The sequence below is a fragment of the Ranitomeya imitator genome, chromosome 2 (assembly GCF_032444005.1).
Source record: "Ranitomeya imitator isolate aRanImi1 chromosome 2, aRanImi1.pri, whole genome shotgun sequence".
NCBI classification, from domain to species: domain Eukaryota; kingdom Metazoa; phylum Chordata; class Amphibia; order Anura; family Dendrobatidae; genus Ranitomeya; species Ranitomeya imitator.
Genome location: NC_091283.1, coordinates 580,300,101 through 580,320,531, shown reverse-complemented (window position 1 = coordinate 580,320,531; position 20,431 = coordinate 580,300,101). Strand labels below are relative to the sequence as shown.

Sequence of the window (20,431 nt, the reverse complement as noted above, 5' to 3'; positions counted from 1 at the left end):
GCACTGGCACTGTGGCCACCTCCATGTCACCCATCCGAGTACTGGCACTGGCCACCTCCATGTCAGCCATCCGAGCACTGGCACTGTGGCCACCTCCATGTCACCCATCTAAGTCCTGGCACTGGTCACCTCCATGTCATCCATCCGAGCACTGGCACTGGTCACCTCCATATCAGCCATCCGAGCACTGGCACTGTGGCCACCTCCATGTCACCCATCTGAGTCCTGGCACTGGCCACCTCCATGTCATCCATCCGAGCACTGGCACTGGTCACCTCCATATCACCCCTCCGAGCACTGGCACTGGCCACTTCCACGTCACCCATATGAGCACTAGTCACATCCATCTAACTCATTCGAGCACTGGCACTGTTGCCTCCTCAATGCTACCCATCCAAGCACTGGCACTGTGGCCACCTCCATGTCACCCATCTGAGTCCTGGCACTGGCCACCTCCATGTCATCCATCCGAGCACTGGCACTAGTCACCTCCATATCAGCCATCCGAGCACTGGCCACATCCATGTAACTCATTCGAGCACTGGCACTGTTGCCTCCTCAATGCTACCCATCCAAGCACTGGCACTGGTCACCACTGGACTACTAGAGCCATGACTGGCAGACTTGGGAGGTTCCTGTCACCCATCTCCGCAGCATCTCCCTGACTATAATGTGCCAGGCTGGGGACAGTGAACCCAGGGTGACTTTTAACCCTGTCCTGCCCACTTCAGAGTCTCTGCCCTGCGCCTGCAGCTTCCTAGTATCAGAGTCCTGGCACTTACCTGCCCCCGAGGGCGCCTCAGCGGCCAGCGTCTCCGGTCACATCTCTCCCTGGGCCGAGGCTTAGCTGGAGTGTGAGGCTCAGGCTGTGTAATAGGATAATGGCAGCAAGCTGCTGCTCTGCTGACTAAACCTCATGGAGCCGGATTCCCGGGGAGAGCGCGTCCGTCCCTCAGTGTGGGAACTGCACAGCACCGAGCACAGGTCCCGCCCCCGGACCGCAGCGCCCGCTCCCCACTCCCCAGTCCCCACAGCCGCCTATGGGAGGGGGCATGCTTCGCCACACTCCTCCGTGCTGCTGACACCTAGGACAGCACGGAGGAGCACAACTCCCAGCATGGGCTAGAATATGCAGGACATCCAACCCATAGATTACAGAATTCTGGGCAGGGATGTAACTCCAACAGGCGCAGGGGTTGGGGTCGCACCCAGGCCCTGGAGCCAGCTGAGGGGCCTAAAAGTCCCTTTGGCCTATAGAAAAAGAGTATTGCTATTAAGGAGTTAAAATATTTGGGGGCCCCGTTGGAGCTTTCGCATCGGGCCCATGAGTTTCAAGTTACACCAGGGATTCTGGGGCATTTATCATCCATAGAAGCTGAGGCCAGCCATAGGGTCTCCAATGGATAGAAATCCCAACGTGCCCCAGTATCATTGTTTTCCTAGGATTCTCGCCCATAGATTTTAATAGACATCCATCTTTAACGGATCATTAGGAAAGATTACATGGGAAACTGTAAAACTGGCGCATTATATGGGTGGACGACTGGACGTGTACATATGACATACCCATAGCATATGGACCAATGTTATCTAATAGGGTGGTCCAGATGACAGTAAGTCGCAGCATGCACTAGGTACTTCTGTATTTTGGATGAGACTCGTTTATTCAAGTCTATGGGTGTGCGAAAAACCCAAACGTCTGCTTTTTACATATACATTTCAATTATTAACATAGGATTCTATTTGGTCTTGTAAATTGTATTAGATGTTGATGTATAAAAACATGTAAAAAAAAATCACATATAGATAATACATGACACACAGAAACAATCGTCCATTTTGCCAGGTGAAAATGGGACAGTTTTTCATACCTTTTTCTTACCCCGACCTTAGACCTCAATATGGATGGGGAAAAAAAGAGTCCAGTGCCTGAAGGTGACAGCGAGGAGGAGTGTGGCACCGATATGCCTGTGCATACCGCCATCCCCATATGTATTGTACAGGATGGGTGAGCATATCATAGGATGGGTGAGCATATCATAGTATGGGGAGCATATATACCAGGCTGGGGGAGCATATACCAGGCTGAGGGAGTATATTCCAGGCTGAGGGAGTATATACCAGGCTGGGGGAGCATATACAAGGATGGGGGACCATATACAAGGCTGGGGGAGCATAAACCAGGCTGGAGGAGCATATACAAGGATGGGGGAGTATATACAAGGCTGGGGGAGCATATACAAGGCTGGGGGAGCATATACAAGGCTGGGGGAGCATATACAAGGCTGGGGGACCATATACAAGGCTGGGGGAGCATATACAAGGCTGGGGGAGCATAAACCAGGCTGGAGGAGCATATACAAGGCTGGGGGAGCATATACAAGGCTGGGGGAGCATATACAAGGTTGGAGGAGCATATACAAGGCTGGGGGAGCATATACAAGGCTGGGGGAGCATATACAAGGCTGGGGGAGCATATACAAGGATGGGGGACCATATACAAGGCTGGGGGAGCATAAACCAGGCTGGAGGAGCATATACAAGGATGGGGGAGTATATACAAGGCTGGGGGAGCATATACAAGGCTGGGGGAGCATATACAAGGATGGGGGACCATATACAAGGCTGGGAGAGCATAAACCAGGCTGGAGGAGCATATACAAGGATGGGGGAGTATATACAAGGATGGGGAGCACATACAAGGATGGGGGAGCATATACAAGGATGGGGAAGCATATACAAGGCTGGGGGAGCATATACAAGGCTGGGGGAGCATATACAAGGATGGGGGACCATATACAAGGCTGGGGGACCATATACAAGGATGGGGGAGCGCATACAAGGGTGGGGGACCATATACAAGGATGGGGGACCATATACAAGGATGGGGGAGCATATACAAGGATGGGGGACCATATACAAGGCTGGGGGAGCATATACAAGGCTGGGGGGAGCATATACCAGGCTGGGGGAGCATATACAAGGATGGGGGAGCATATACAAGGATGAGGGACCATATACAAGGCTGAAGGACCATATACAAGGTTAGGGGACCATATACAAGGATGGGGGAGCATATACAAGGCTGAAGGACCATATACAAGGTTAGGGGACCATATACAAGGCTGGGGGAGCACATACAAGGATGGCGAGCATATACAAGGATGGCGGGCATATACAAGGATGGGGGAGCATATACAAGGATGGGGGACCATATACAAGGATGGGGAGCATATACAAGGCTGGGGGAGCATATACAAGGCTGGGGGAGCATATACCAGGCTGGGGGAGCATATACAAGGCTGGGGGAGCATATACAAGGTTAGGGGACCATATACAAGGATGGGGGAGCATATACAAGGCTGGGGGAGCATATACAAGGCTGGGGGGAGCATATACAAGGATGGGGGACCATATACAAGGCTGGGGGAGCATATACAAGGTTAGGGGACCATATACAAGGATGGGGGAGCATATACAAGGCTGGGGGAGCACATACAAGGATGGCGAGCATATACAAGGATGGGGAGCATATACAAGGCTGGGGGAGCATATACAAGGATGAGGAGCATATACAGGGATGGGGAGCATATACAAGGATTAGCTATTGAACCTGTTCTACACCATTGTGGCGAGCATTTTTATTGGTACATTTTTGTGCTATGTTGTTGTGCTGTTAAGTTAACCTGCAGATATGCGGTTAATGTGCAGGCTAATAGCGCTATTATTATTCTGCCCAGCGAGAAAAGTAACTTTATTCTCCCCGCCAGCCTTTGGCTTCAGTCATGGAGGCAGGGACGCCACAGGTTCAGTCATTGCTCTGAAAATAGAGACCCGCGGCTGTTATCGCGCACCTGGCTCTGACTGACAGCTGGCCTCAATGTAGAGGGGGTGTCAGTCAGGGCCGGGGACGTGGTTATAGTGGCCGCTTTATGTACCCAGAGCAATGATTGAACCAGCGGCACTCCCAACTCCATGACTATAACCGACTGCTGGAGGGAAGAATAAAGTTAATTTTCTCCGCGCTACATTTGGCTGTATGGAGGCACCAATAAAAATGCTCGCCACCCAGACGTAGAACGGGTTCATTATCTAGTCCATTATAACCAGAAGTTAAAATGCTTTACATATGCTTTTTTTTTTTTTTTATTCATTTTTAATTGATCCACTGCTATTTGTCAGTGTATAAAAAAGGCTAGACAGGCTACTTCTTTCAGTTTGTAAAGACAGATGAGAAAAGAATGATGACACACGTAAGAAAAAAGGAAAATGGATGTATGATTGTAACATTGAGAGTGCTGATCTGATTTGCAGCCATTTTTGATCCACGTCCATTGTTACAATCACAATGCAGCATACCTTATTCTAATATGCAAATAAAAAAAATATATTCGAGGCTTCTCACACCCACTAAACAGTAGAAAACAGACAAGACTCGGATGACAAACGGAAGGAACCAGTATGCTTACCTGTTTTCTTCTTTTGAATACTTGTTGAGCTGCATGGTCAAGGTTGATCCATGACTCGGATCAAAAAATGGACATCACTGGAGGGCTTTTTTATCTGCAAAACAAAATGAACGTGTGAACAGCCCCATAGACAGTTAATGTCTATAAGAGCTCTTTCACACGTCCTGATGTTACCAGTACTGGAAAAACCAGTACCAGAGGTATCCGTGTCCGTGTGTTCTATATGTGTGGCAGCTGTGTGCCACCTCAGTATCCCACCTACCAGCGCCTGAGAAAATCCGGCACAGTTCGAGCCGCTCTCAGGCACCGGTGCTGAAGATAGCTCACATCATTGTCCCCTGATCTCAGTGGGGGCAGGGGACAATGTTGTGAGTTGTCTTAAGCACCCAGCGCCGGGGATCAGCACAAACAATACCGCTGATTCCCAGGCGCCAGTACGTGTCACACTGATGACACACAGATGTCATCTGTGCGTCATCAGTGTAAATGTGTGCGGGACGTTTTGCGGCTGTTAAAAAACAGACAGGTCAGCGTGTTTTGCCCACAGACACACGGTTCATGGAAACACACTGATATGTGCACAGACCCATTCACTTGGGTCTATGTGTGTAATTGTTTCCGGTACGTGTGAAAACTGTCACCACTTGTACTGGAAACACTGACATGTGAAAAAGCCCTAAGATGTATTGCGTTCATGTTCTATCTATGAACAAAGCAAGTACAATAAGTATGTGAAAAATGGATGTCTGAATGAGGCCTACATGGCAAATACAATGTAGTAGGGGAGTCTTGGCTTGGAAACATTGAGAAACTGGTCTGTAATGAAGGACATTGGAGTTCATGTTCTTCTTACCAAGTCATAATGTACTTTGGGCAAACTTTCCAACTCTCTCGAACATCTTATCCTACAACAAACTATGGAGTAAATAGTCCCATACAAGAATATAAAAAATGTAACAAGGACACAGACTACTGTAATCGCAATATGGGCTGAACAGGCGCGAAACGCGCGTCGGGGCTGCTGGAGACACACACTGGCATAGATTCATGGGTAAGATGAGCGGTTCACTTCCTTTATTCATTTCCCTTCTGACCATATATATGGTATGAATTACATGGAGACTTCATTACTTATAGGGATCCAGAGAGATTGTGTGTGGTGATGTGTTGGGGGGCGGGATTGTGTGTGGTGCTGGTTTGGGGTCGTGATTGTGTGTGGTGATGGGTTGAGGGGCGAGATTGTGTGTGGTGATGTGGTGGGGGGCGGGATTATGTGTGGTGATGGGTTAGGGGGGCGAGATTGTGTGTGGTGATGTGTTGGGGGGCGGGATTGTGTGTGGTGATGTGTTGGGGGCGGGATTGTGTGTGGTGATGGGGTGGGGGCGTGATTGTGTGTGGTGATGGGTTGGGGGCGTGATTGTGTGGTGATGGTTGGGGGGCGTGATTTTGTGTGGTGATGGGTTGGGGGGCGAGATTGTGTGTGGTGATGGGTTGGGGGGAGAGATTGTGTGTGGTGATGTGGTGGGGGGCGGGATTATGTGTGGTGATGGGTTGGGGGGGCGAGATTGTGTGTGGTGATGTGTTGGGGGGCGGGATTGTGTGGGGTGATGTGTTGGGGGGCGGGATTGTGTGTGGTGATGGGGTGGGGGGCGTGATTGTGTGTGGTGATGGGTTGGGGGCGTGATTGTGTGTGGTGATGGGTTGGGGGCGAGATTTTGTGTGGTGATGGGTTGGGGGGCGAGATTGTGTGGTGATGGGTTGGGGGGCGAGATTGTGGTGATGTGTTGGGGGCGGGATTGTGTGTTGGGGGCGTGATTGTGTGTGGTGATGGGTTGGGGGGTGAGATTGTGTGTAGTGATGTGGTGGGGGGGCGGGATTATGTGTGGTGATGGGTTGGGGGCGAGATTGTGTGTTGTGATGTGGGGGGGCGGGATTGTGTGTGGTGATGTGGTGGGGGGCGGGATTGTGTGTGGTAATGAGGTGGGGGGTGGGATTGTGTGTGGTGATTTGGTGGGAGGCGGAGCTACTGTGCAGGGGGCAGGATTAGCGAGTAATCACGATGCCTCATATATATAGATGTAGAACTACTATTTAAAAAAAAAACATATAAGTTGTCAAAAGGCATATTAAAGATAACAAAGACAATTGAATGTCTGCATTAGAGCAACTGGGGGTTTGATTGATGAGTATATGAATATATTTATTAATGTACAAAACTTGGAAATAATTGAACTTCCTCCAACATCCTGTAGGGGAATCTCATACATTGACCATTTTGTCGGACAATCCCTTTTAAAGGGAAGGTACCGCGTTTGTAGATCATTAATAAATCACTGTCATGTAGCATAACATGCTGCTATAAGCAAGTTTTAAATGCATGTGAAACAGATTTCATGTGTTATATGAGTTTAAAGAAGGCACTGGGGGCTGACATCTTGGTTTTGCATCAGTGTCAGATTACGGCACCCCATAGACATAGGAGATAATAGACCGGCGCTGACACTATCTGTAACATTGTAGCAGCATTAGCAGTGAGCTGGGCACGCCTCTGTGGGCTGCACAACTCACTGCTGTAGGTGTGACTAGCTGCCATTTTATTATAGCCCTGTGCTATCTGCCGAGCTCCACTTACTCTCTATCGCAGGACAGAAGAAGCGCTCACTGCTCCTCTGTACTCCAGGCAGGCAGTCCTGGGCAGACATCCTCTGCTCCTCACAGGCTGCCCTGTGTGCTTCTCCTGCTGTGTCTCCGCCTCACCCCTCACACACAGTCCCTGTGATCTCAGCCTGCAGAGAGGGAGGTGACACCTGGAGAGAGAGAGCAGGGCAGCTGACAGGACAGGGATTAAGGTGGGGGAAGGGGGATGGCAAGAATGTTATTCACAAAAAATGCTGCTGAGTCCACTGTGTTCTGCTCCTCTGTAAACAAGCTGTGCCTCTGATGCAGTAACTGCTGGTGATAGCAGGTCACAGGGCAGTCACACACAAAATGGCGCTGTCCTGTGATGCTGCTCTTCATTCTGCCCCAGGGATATTAGACCACCCAAAAGGGGAGGGAAATGGTGATGTCAGCAGTTACTGCCCCAATTTTGCTGCTAACAGTAAAGCTGGTAAATGTTACTATAGCTGCTTGAGGTCTAAAACGGAAAATGCTCCCCCTAGTGGTCAATATGGATATTTGTAAAAAAATATATAATATTTTTCATATAGAAATGTTTGCAAACAGTGCAAACATTGCATTAATACATTTTAATTACTATTTTAAGCTTAATTTCACAAAAATTTCCCTCAGGACGCAGGAGTGCTATCCCCCATCCACTAAGGGTATTAAGCCTACATGTCCACCAGCAAGACGCAGATGCGCCGCTGTTACCCCTCTACAAGGCTTTATCCAGAACTGGCAAATCCATTAAACCACATACAACTTACCAGCAATTTAAGGCTGATACGCTGGCACCTGCAAAAAAGGTTGTCTCCAGTGACATACCAACTCTCTATATAAATCGCATATGCAAACAGCAGCAGGACGCTGATGCACCACTGCTATTCCTCAACAAGGTCACACTAAGAAAAAATCAACTATTAGGCCATACTTGGTATCAAAGGGACTGTACCTGCCCCCTGACACTACAGGGACAACATCCTCTTTACCATAAGAGCTACTCATAAATCCTGGATTAAGTGCAACTTTAGAGTATGACCCGGGAGGGTCGAAACGTCACATCAGATTGAGTCGCTTGTACCTACTATTTGATCTGTCACATTTGATTGATTTCTGTTTTTCACTTGAATAAATTAGCAAGTTTCAAAAAATCCTTTTGTTTCTAAGATATTCCACACAGGGAGTGCGGTGGATTTCAGTAATATTGGGTGAGCTGACTGCTATTTTCTCTTTCCCATTTGAGCTGCCCTGCATTATTATCCTGTGAGCCCTTGGTAAAGATCATAAAATTTTGCACCAACAAAAAGGTCCATATCTCTGCAACCGTATGGTGGGCTTAAAACCCATCCAACAGGAAATAAGAGCTCATGAGACCATAAGAGAGCTCCAACCCCAAACATCTATTTACCATGCAGCATTTTCATGTATACGGACTGTTAGATCCCGGTAATAATACCTCAGGCTTATTGTAGCATACATGTCTGTGCCTGCACATTATAAATATCAGTCCCCGAACACTACAAATGGAAATCCTTAGGGGTTCTCCCGCTTTTTCCATAAAAACCTATGCGTCTCCCTCCTCTCCCTTTTTTCCACTGAAGTGTACTTGTCAGCTTTGGAAAAAGATGCCGCTTGTAGCAGACCAAGTATACAGCGCCGCAGCACATGAGCTGGGTAGGGACCTGCTGCTACTCGCACCACCGTTACCTGGCAACGAGGCAGCTTTTAACCATTTCTACAATTCAATAACTGCGCCAATATAAAACAACAGGAAAACAGTTTCCATCATTCATGTCGTACACCGTCCTCTTGCATTTAAAAAAACATGAACGGAAGAAATAGGAATTATGAGCATGAAGATATGGTAAATAACAATTGACAGCTCACTGAAAAACATGACAGACATTACAAATTGCACAGCTGTCACATTGCCAGTCTAGGTCTGACTGATGCCAGCTATAATGGGTATTACAGTCATCATGTCGCTGCAGCAGTAGATCAGTCATAGTGTCACTGAGTATCTGCTTATTCAGCATTTATTCATAACCTGCAAAAATGTAGCCACATTGATCTGCAGATGGGCTGATACACAAATATGCAACACGTAAATCCAGACTATTTGTAACACTGCTTTATTTTCTATTTTTGATGCAGAAGCTGACATAGACAGAACACCCATTTGCAAGAACAATATATGAGCCCTGTGCAGTCCAATAACTCATCATAATGCACAATGCCACCTGCTTTGGAGGTAGAAGTGGCCTCCTTACCTCTTGGGTCCCTGTGTGGCTGCAGGTTGCACCAATGGCATGTGCGCCCCTGTTTAAATGCATTGGAGCACTAAAAATTGATTACAAAAATGCATATTTAATGGATTGGTCACAAAATTTCATAATACAAGCTGCATATATTATTAAAGGGTTAGTCCAAAATAGTAAGTTATCCACTTACTGATGGCTGAGGGGACCAACAGTTGAATTCCTAGTGATCTTCAGAACTGGGCTTTAGACCCGTACTCTGCAGAGCCCCATCTTGAATGGAGTTCCATCTCGCCCTTCACTCTGTTCATTGTTCCAGAGCCCCATTCTAGGGATAACTAGGGGTCCCAGCAATCAGACCCCAGAGTTCCAGTGATCAGTAAGTTATCCCTTATCCCCAGAATAAGGAATAATGTACGATTCAGGGAAAAAAAACCTTTAAATAGATGTCTATGACCTGATTAGGCTGGTGTACCAACTTTGATAATGTCAGAATGGCTGTATAATCCTTTTTGAATATTTAAAGGGAATCTGTCACAACATTTGACCTATTTAAACTATTAATATGAACATACAGGTTATACATTGCTGAAAAAAGTCCTCCCTGTATGTCACATATCAGATATCTTGTGCTGAGAAATCTCCTTTTAACACTTTATGTAAATTACCACTTCCAGGTTCTTTGGAGTATGGTCCCCGGAAGATAACTCTGCCTCCAGAGCTTATTTTACATGAAGGGGGTATTACCATTGTGTTATACAATGGCCGCTCTCTGCTCTCCTGACCTCACTGCAGAGCTGAGTGTGATTATACCTGACACAACTTTGGGCTCCTTTCAGCTTTTTCTTCCAGCTCATAGGCAGACCGGGTTGCAATATTATTGCAATACAGCAGAGTTGAGAGAGAAGTAAAAAATGTGTTTCCAAGAAGACATTTAATTTCTCCTTTTCTGTGTTGGTTCCTTATCTCACTCTGGTAACCAACTTCCCCTTCAGGTAAAATAAGCTCTGGAGGCAGAGTTATCTTCCAGGCACCATTCGCCCTAGAACCTGGAAAAGATCATTTACATATAAAAAAAACATGGATTTTTCTATAATAAGACATCATGTCATCTTATGGATGCACTAAGCACATATGAAACAAAAAACTGAGATCCTAGGGAGACTGATGAATCCGACAGAACCAAAATAGAGCACAATACAACTCCAATATAAAAGTCACAATTTTTATTAACCCCTTTCTGGGGTAGTACGTCTGAGGTCGGATCCCCTGCTTTGATGTGGGCTCCGGCGCTGAGCCCACATCAAAGCCGCAACATGTCAGCTGTTTTGTACAGCTGACATGAGCGCGCAATCCACCCGCCGCTATTAACTAGTTAAATGCCTCTGTCAAATGCTGACAGCGGCATTTAACTACCGCTTCCGGCTATCCGGCTGGAAATGCGTGCATCGCCGACCCCAGTCACATGATCGGTGGTCAGCGATGCGTCGGCATAGTAACGAAAGGTCTCCTTGAGACCTCTATGGTTGCTGATGCCGACTTGCTGTGAGCACCACCCTGTTGTCGGCGCTCATAGCAAGCCTGTAATTCAGCTACATAGGAGCGATCTGATGATCGCTGCTATGTAGCAGAGCCGATCAGGCTATGCCAGCTTCTAGCCTCCCATGGAGGCTATTGAAGCATGGCAAAAGTAAAAAAAAAAAAAAAAGTTTAAAAAAATATGAAATAAATAAAAAAAATATAAAAGTTTAAATCACCCCCCTTTCGCCCCATTCAAAATAAAACAATAAAAAAAAATATGCACATATTTGGTATCGCCGCGTTCAGAATCACCCGATCTATCAATAAAAGAAAGGATTAACCTAATCGCTAAACGGCGTAGTGAGAAAAAAATTTGAAAAGTCTGAATTACGTTTTTTTGGTCATCGCGACATTGCATTAAAATGCAATAACGGATGGTTAAAAGAACATATGTGCACCAAAATGGTATCACTAAAAACGTCAGCTCACTGCACAAGAAATAAGCCCTCACCCGACCCCCAGATCATGAAAAAATGGAGACGCTATGGGTATCGGAAAATGGAGCAATTTTTTTTTTTTTAGCAAAGTTTGGAATTTTTTTTCACCACTTAGATAAAAAATAACCCTGACATGTTTGATGTCTATGAACTCATAATGACCTGGAAAATCATAATGGCAGATCAGTGTTAGTGAACCTAGTAAAAAAGCCAAACAAAAAACACGCATAGAATTGCACTTTTTTTGCAATTTCACCGCACTTGGAATTTTTTTCCCATTTTCTTGTACACGACATGGTAAAACCAATAATGTAGTTCAAAAGTACAACTCGTCCCGCAAAAAATAAGCCCTCACATGGCCATATTGACAGAAAAATAAAAAAGTTATGGCTCTGGGAAGGAGGGGAGCGAAAAACAAACACGGAAAAATGGAAAATCCCAAGGTCATGAAGGGGTTAAAATGTCTATTAAAATCTATCTATAAACTGTTAAAGTATATAATAGGGTACATAATAGCTATTATGTACCCCATTATATACCAGTTTAATTATTATTTACTGGTTTATAGATACCTCTGTGCCCCAACTTCTTAGGCCGGCCTCACACTACCGTGTTTTACGGACGTAAGAGGTGCTGAAAATACGGATTGCATACGGTACAATGCTTCTCTATGCCCCAGTTCCTATCAGCCATATTTTACTGATCCGTATTATACGGTCTTCTACGTCCGTAGAAAAACGCAGCATGCTGCGTTTGTCACCCTATTGCACAAAAAATACGCCAATGAAAGTCTATGGGGACCAGAAAAATACGGATTACACACGGACCAACAGTGTGACTTGCGAGAAATACGCAGCGGTGTTCTATAGAAAAGCCGGCAATTCAGTGCGGTGTACAGTAAAATCACACTGACAGGTTAGAATAGAATAGCTAAGTGAAATGTCTACACATAGTATAGGGGTATAAAATATATATATATATATATATATATATATATATATATATTATACATATATATATATATATTTATGTGTCAGTGAGACACATATATGTATATATATTAATATTTCATACAGCGCTAGATAGCTTAAAAGCCGGTAATTCAATTGCCGGCTTTTGCTATCTCCTTCCCAAACCCGACATGATATGAGACATGGTTTACATATAGTAAACCATCTCCTATCCCTTTTTTTTTTGCATATTCCACACTACTAATGTTAGTAGTGTGTATGTGCAAAATTTGGGCGCTCTAGCTATTAAATTAAAGGGTTAAATCGCAGAAAAAATTGGCGTGGGCTCCCGCTCAATTTTCTCCGCCAGAATGGTAAAGCCAGTGACTGAGGGCAGATATTAATAGCCTGGAGAGGGTCCATGGTTATTGGCCCCCCTGGCAAAAAACATCTGCCCCCAGCCACCCCAGAAAAGGCACATCTGGAAGATGCGCCTATTCTGGCACTTGGCCACTCTCTTCCCATTCCCGTGTAGCAGTGGGATATGTGGTAATGAAGGGTTAATGTCACCTTGCTATTGTAAGGTGACATTAACCCAGATTAATTTTGACACTTATCCATTATTAATCCAATAGTATGAAATGGTTAAAACACACACACACACACACATTATTACAAAGTATTTTAATGACATAAATACACAGGTTTTTGTAATATTTTATTATACTGGTAATCCACCTGAAGACCCTCGTTCTGTAAAAAAGGTAAAATAAAAAAACAACAATATCCCATACCTTCCGTCGTTCTGTCACATCCCACGATGTAAATCCATCTGAAGGGGTTAACTAATTTTACAAGCAGAAGCTCTGCTAATGCAGCTGTGCTCCTGCCTGTAAAACCCCGGGGAAAGAATGGAATGTAGGTCAATGACCTGTAGTTACCTTCAGTCGCGGTGATGCGCCCTCTGCTGGATGTCCTCATATGAACTCGAGCGTGGGAAAATATTCTGAAAAGTTCCCAGGCTCGAGTTCATATGAGGACATCCAGCAGAGGGCGCATCACCGCAAATCGATGTAATTACAGGTCATTCACCTACATTCCATTCATTCGCCGGGGTTTTACAGGCAGGGGCGGCTGCATTAGCAGGCTTCTGCTTGTAAAATTAGTTAACCCTTTCAGATGGATTTACAGCGTGGGACGAGACTGATCATTGGAAGGTATGGAATATTGTTTTTTTTTTTTACATTTGTTCCAGGTGACAAGGGTCTTCAGGTGGATTACCAGTATAATAAAATATTGCAACAACCTGTGTATTTATTTCATTAAAAGACTTTGTAATAATGTGTGTGTGTTTTTTTTTAACCATTTCATACTATTGGATTAATAATGGATAGGTGTCATAATTGACGCCTCTCCATTATTAATCTGGCTTAATGTCACCTTACAATAGCAAGGTGACATTAACCCTTCATTACCCCATATCCCACTGCTACACGGGAATGGGAAGAGAGTGGCTAAGTGCTAGGATAGGCGCATCTTCCAGATGTGCCTTTTCTGGGGTGGCTGGGGGCAGATGTTTTTAGCCGGGGGGGAGGGGGATGGGCAAAACCATGAACACTCTCCAGGCTATTAATATCTGCCCTCAGTCACTGGCTTTACCACTCTGGCGGAGCCCACGCCAATTTTTTCCGCGATTTAACCCTTAAATTTAATAGCTAGAGCTATATATATATATATATATATATATATATATAGACAGTATATATGTTTTTATGATTATTTGAGCCCATGGATCCATTGTATGTCCGTATGTCGGTTTTGCAAGCCTGCGAGAAAATCTTGCAGTACGGATACCATACGGATTACATACGGAGGATGCCATGCGCAAAATACGCTGACACACCCTGCCTACGGATGACATACGGACCGCTATTTTGGGGACTTTTCTGCGTATTACGGCCGTAAAAAACGGACCGTATTTTTATACGCTGAGTGTGAGGCCGGCCTTAGAGCAACTTCTTTGCTTGTTCACTAGTTATTAAGTATCTAGATTTTAATAGACACTTTAATAAAAACTATAAAGTTTATATTGGAGTTGTATTGTACTCTTTTTGAGTTCTGTTGGATTTAGCAGTCTCCTTAGGATCTCAGTTTTTTAGTTTCTTGTATAGCAAACTAGAAATTTCTTTCTGCCATGAGTTTGCACGTTTGTCACTTTCTCAGACTCCAGATCCCAACAAACTAACAGCATCATAAGGTCCTATTAAACTGGCAGTTTGGGTGAGTAAATGTGTAGTCAGACCAGCACATCTGCCAGTAGAACATATTCAGAAATGTGCCCATATTCTGCATATGTGAAATTGGTTTTAAATAATAAAAAAAGCTCATAAAATAACAAAAAGAAAATTATTGCTGGCGGCCTGGCTGTCCTCTAGGTGTATGTTAAAGGAGCTCTCCTATCAAAGTTTTATCCGCTTAATATATTGAAGTCATATTATATGGTGCTGTGTACTTACGGTACAATTGCTCATTTTTCCTTTCTACCCAGTAAATTCTTCTCTTTTTTCCACTGTATGTAGAAATAGGAAGTCTCTTGTCCCTGCATTTTTCATTCCCCTATTCAACTTCTGACCCAGCTATTCTGCTCCTCCCTGTCAGGGACTTTTGCAGGGACTCATGAATCATGAAAGTTGACCTCCTGTTTCTGCAAAGAGCTTAGAAGGATTCAGCTAGTCAGTTTTTAATCACGTGATGTCATAGACCTAATGGAAAAGAGAAGGATTAGAAAGGCAAAATGAGCAATTGTAAGTACACAGTGCTATATAATATGATGATTGCAATTTATTAGGAGCATAAACAATTTTGACGGTAGTGCTTCTTTAAAGGATTATTGCAGTCAGTTATCTTTTACTCTTAAAAGAAGCAATGTTTCTGAGAAAACATAGTATGGCTAGTCCTAGGCAGGTCCCTGGTGGCTTTTTCCTGCCTTGCTGACAGGTCTCTTCCTATACAAAATCATAGGGAGAAACTTATCAGTCTAGGGTAAACCTGGGCAAAGTGCGGCCCATGGGCCACATCCGTCCCTCTGGCTGTCTCAGTCCGGACCGCGGACAGAGACAGCCATGGGGCTGGAAACCAGAGGCCCACAGTGCCTGCCCACTCGCTGTCTCTGTTGTCTCCATAGGTGCTGACTGTATTGGTGGACGCGATGACGTCATTTCATCGGGTCAGCTGTGTACAGTGGAGAGCCACCGCACCGCAGGCAGGGAGAGTTCCCGGGGGAGAAGCAGAGCACTGGGGAACAGGACCGAGGTGAGTATGTGGTGTTATTTTTTTTTTCACGTGTATGGGATGTTTGGGTGGGCATGGGGAGTCTATGAGGGTGACATGCTGCACATGGTGCTGCATATGGGGGTGATGTGCTGCACATGGTGCTGCATATGGGGGTGACGTGCTGCACATGGTACTGCATATGGGGGTGACGTGCTGCACATAGTGCTGCATATGGGGGTGATGCACTGCTGGCTATGGGGTGACATGCTGCACATAGGGAGACTATGGGGTGACATGCAGCACATGGGGAAGCTATGGGGGTGTCATGCTTCACATGGGGAGGCTCTGGGGGTGACATGCTGCACATGGTGCTGCATATGGGTGTGACGTGCTGCACATGGTGCTGCATATGGGTGTGACGTGCTGCACATGGTGCTGCATATGGTGGTGACGTGCTGCTGGCTATGGGGGCATCATGCTGCACATGGCAAGGCTATGGGGCGTTATGCTTCACATGGGGAGGCTATGAGGGTGACATGATGCACATGGTGCTGCATATGGTGGTGATGTGCTGCTCGCTATGGGGGTGACATGTTGTACATGGGGAGGCTATGGGGTGTCATGCTGCACATGGGGAGGCTATGGGAGTGATATGCTGCACATGGTGAGGCTATTTGGTGACATGCTGCACGTGGGGAGGCTATGGGGGCGTCATGCTGCACATGGGGAGGCTATGGGGTTGACATGCTGCACATGGGGAGGATATGGGGTTGACATGCTGCACATTGGGAGGCTATTGGGCCTCATGCAGTATATGGGGAGGCTATGAGCGTGTCATGCTGCACATGGGGAGGCTATGGGGTGTCATGCTGCACATGGGGAGGCTATGGGAGCGATATGCTGCACATGGTGAGGTTATTTGGTGGCATGCTGCACATGGGGAGGCTATGGGGGCGTCATGCTGCAAATAGGGAGGCTATGGGGTTGACATGCTGCACATGGGGAGGATATGGGGTTGACATGCTGCACATGGGGAGGCTATTGGGCCTCATGCAGTATATGGGGAGACTATGAGGGTGTCATGCTGCACATGGGGAGGCAATGGAGGCGTCATGCTGCACATGGGAAGGCTATGGGGGCATCATGTTGCATATGGAGAGGCTACGCTCATGTAGTGTATATAGGGAGGCTGTGTGAGGCTCATGCTGTATATAGGGAGGCTGTGTGGGGCCCATACAGTATATAGGGGGCTGTGTGGGGCTCATGCAGTGTATATAGGGAAGCTATGTTGGGCTCATGCAGTGTATATAGGGAGGCTGTGTGGGGCTCATGCAGTATATTGGGAGGCTGTGTGGGGCTCATACAGTATATAGGGATGCTGTGTGGTGCTCATGTAGTGTATATAGGAAGGCTGTGTGGGGCTCATGCAGTGTATATAGGGAGGCTGTGAGGGGCTCATGCTGTGTATAGGGAGGCTGTGTGGGTCTCATGCTGTGTATAGGGAGGCTGTGTGGGGCTCATGCCGCATATGGGGGAGGCTGGTGTGGGGCTCATACAGTATATAAGGAGCTTGAGGGGGCTCATACGATATACAGAAGGGTTTGTACTTGGGTTCAAACGATATATAGGGGGATGTCAGCATACTTAATTCTCAATGTTAAAGGGACTCTGTCACCTGAATTTGGCGGGACTGGTTTTGGGTCATATGGGCGGAGTTTTCGGGTGTTTGATTCACCCTTTCCTTACCCGCTGGCTGCATGCTGGCTGCAATATTGGATTGAAGTTCATTCTCTGTCCTCCATAGTACACGCCTGCGCAATGCAATCTTGCCTTGTGCAGGCGTGTACTATGGAGGACAGAGAATGAACTTCAATCCAATATTGCAGCCAGCATGCAGCCAGCGGGTAAGGAAAGGGTGAATCAAACACCCGAAAACTCCGCCCATATGACCCAAAACCAGTCCCGCCAAATTCAGGTGACAGGTTCCCTTTAAAGGATGCAATTAATGTTATTATAATTATAAATAATATAAAAATTATAATATATTGATATTAATATTGAGCAGAATTAGTTTTGGCCTATTGGTTTGGCCCTCCACAACAGTCACGGTCTGTCATGTGGCCGCTCAGGAAAATTAATTGCCCACCCCTGGTCTAGAGGGATGGGGAGAAGATTTGGCAGCATGGACCGGCTATCAAGTTTCCTTTAAAGTGTACCTCCATTTATATAAAACAAATGATTATAATACAGATGATTGCAAAGAATAATACATTCTAGAAATTCTTATAAATTCCGCTGGCTGCACATGCCTGAGTTTCCTGGTCCATGTACAGACCAAAATTTGCACATCCACCACAGGTCTCCACAAAAAAAACTCAAAAGCCTAATAAGTCTTTAGGAGACTACAAAGGAGACTTCCGATGTTCCCGTATCCATTATGGCAGGGTCACATTACAACACCCAAATATTAGATTTTATTTAGATTAAAAAAAAAGTAGTAAATAACTTTCAGAATAAATGACCATTTAGTGCAATTTTCATGCTTGTTTGTCCCCACAAGTGCCAGGTATGGAAATTATGATTATACGAAGCCAACACAGAGTTAGACACAGAGAAATGAAATGATTTCCATGACGCCACCTCTTTTGCAGACCCCTTGTTTTGTGATATCATGCAAATACAACAAGATATGCTATAATGTAACATTTTTTCAGGACCCTATAAAGCACTGACCTTCGCCTTGCCCCCATCTGTAGTGTCCTACCTATCATATTTTCCCTTGCCGCCATATATCAGTTACTGCTGGAGAGGATAGTAACTTTTCTTAGTTCAGGGATGTTTATGTTCTTACTCCCTTCTTCTGTAAATCCCTCCCTCTGTTCTCAAACACTGCTTCTCTCCCCACATGGAATGTATCTATTTTGGGAAGACACTACAGATCCCCCTCCTTCGTCCCTATGGGCTGACTCTCCCTAATTATAAACAAGCTGAAGAGGGACATGCAGGCCTGTAGGCTCAGAATAGTTCACATTCTTCTGAGAAAAGATCTCCAAATGCTGCACCTGCCTCCAACCATCCCACACATGTTGAGCAGAACATCTACTGCTCTCTTACATCCGGAGGGCGCTGTACATCTGTCACATGATGGGTGTCTTTCTGTTTGGAGGATGACTGAACTGCTTATTTAATAAATAAGACACTGCCCCAGATGTAGTCAAAGAATGATTGACTTGATCGTAGAGAAAGTTGCTAAGATATATGCCACCTTTATCCACAAATAATTTTTTTAGGTCAAGATACAATTTAGTAAATACCCCTGAATTCAATGACTACGAAGAAATTTTAAACACTTCACTAAAAATCAATCTTGCGTTTTTTTTTTTTAGTCCAAAACAGATTGGCACCCTAAGGCTAGACATTATAGGTGAGACTGCTGAATTAAATTAGGATCAAGCACAAATATTTCTAATTTCCTTGGCCACACTGAAGATAAACTTCAGTTTTATGAGACTCACTATGGTCAGCCAAAGCAGAGTTGCGGCAAACAGAAACTCATTTTCTGAAGGACTAAACATGACAATGTATTATATGGTTGACATTTCATTTAAATAGCCACCATATAATGCTACAACCCCAATTGCAAAAAAGTTAAGACACAAGATGTAAAGAAAAGAAGATTACAATGATTTGTACATGTCTTTTAGGGTTCATACTAATTTGTGCGAGAAACGGACGAGTGCAATCCGGTAAAAAAATTGGATTACACTCGGACCAATGTTATTCAATAGGTGACATTACATTTGCAAGTTTTTTCTCAGCCGAAATTGGACTAAGAAAAAAAATCGCAGCATGCTGCGTATTGCTGCGATTTTCGGACGAGACTCCCAATGTAAGTCAGTGGTGCAGTAAAAAAAAAAAAATCGCACAGCACTCGCACCATGCGAGTGCTGTCCGATTTTCACGCATCGGTGTCCTTTGAAAAGCTGGCGTACAGTAAAATAGCACTGACAGGTTAGAATTAGTGTTGAGCAATACCTTCCGATATTTGAAAGTATCGGTATCGGATGGTATCGGCCGATATCCAAAAAATATCGGATATCGCCGATACCGTTACCCGATACCAATGCAAGTCAATGGGACACAAATATCGGAATGTATCCTGGATGGTTCCCAGGGTCTGAAGGAGAGGAAACTCTCGTTCAGGCCCTGGGATCCATATTAATGTAAAAAATAAAGAATAAAAATAAAAAATATGGATATACTTACCCTCTGATGAACCCTGGCTGTTACCGCTGCAATCGTCTCCCTCCGTTCATAAGAATGCAGAGAGTGAAGGACATTCGATGACGTCGTGGTCAGGTAACCAGTCACCTGACCGCTCACCTGACCGCGACGTCATCGAAGGTCCTTCACTCTCTGCATTCTCAGGAACGGAGGCAGACGCTCGCAGCGGTGACAGCCAGGGTTCGCCGGAGGGGTGAGTATATCCATATTTTTTATTTTTATTCTTTATTTTTTACATTAATATGGATCCCAGGGCCTGAAGGAGAGTTTCCTCTCCTTCAGACCCTGGGAACCACACGCACCGCACACGCCGAAGATGACTGGGAACTTCCGATTCCGATTTCCGATATCACAAAAATATCGGAACTCGGTATCGGAATTCCGATACATCAAATATCGGCCGATACCCGATGCTTGCAGTATCGGAATGCTCAACACTAGTTAGAATATATATATATGTATATATATATTCTATGTCAGTGACACACACATATATATATATCTTAATATTTCATAAG

At 45.3% G+C, this 20,431-nt stretch overlaps 1 protein-coding gene across 4 annotated transcripts in view; it reads right to left on the bottom strand.

Annotated features, from left to right (window-relative positions):
- The window catches only part of LOC138665062 (regulator of G-protein signaling 9-binding protein-like), a 32,416-nt gene extending 13,942 nt beyond the window's left edge, over positions 1-18,474 (bottom strand). Inside the window, exons 1-2 of one of the 4 annotated variants that reach the window (XM_069752221.1) lie at positions 18,363-18,463; positions 14,873-15,118 (exon numbers count right to left, since the gene is read on the bottom strand). Coding sequence is in view for 2 of the 4 variants with exons in the window: in XM_069752218.1 (XP_069608319.1) it covers positions 18,363-18,418 (56 nt within the window). In the remaining 2 variants the exon portion in view is untranslated. Of the gene's footprint in view, positions 1-782; positions 995-4,469; positions 4,566-14,872; positions 15,119-18,362 lie in introns of those variants that run through there. The other 3 variants (XM_069752218.1, XM_069752219.1, XM_069752220.1) reach the window with 3 other exon arrangements.
- Positions 18,475-20,431: the final 1,957 nt, after the last annotated feature.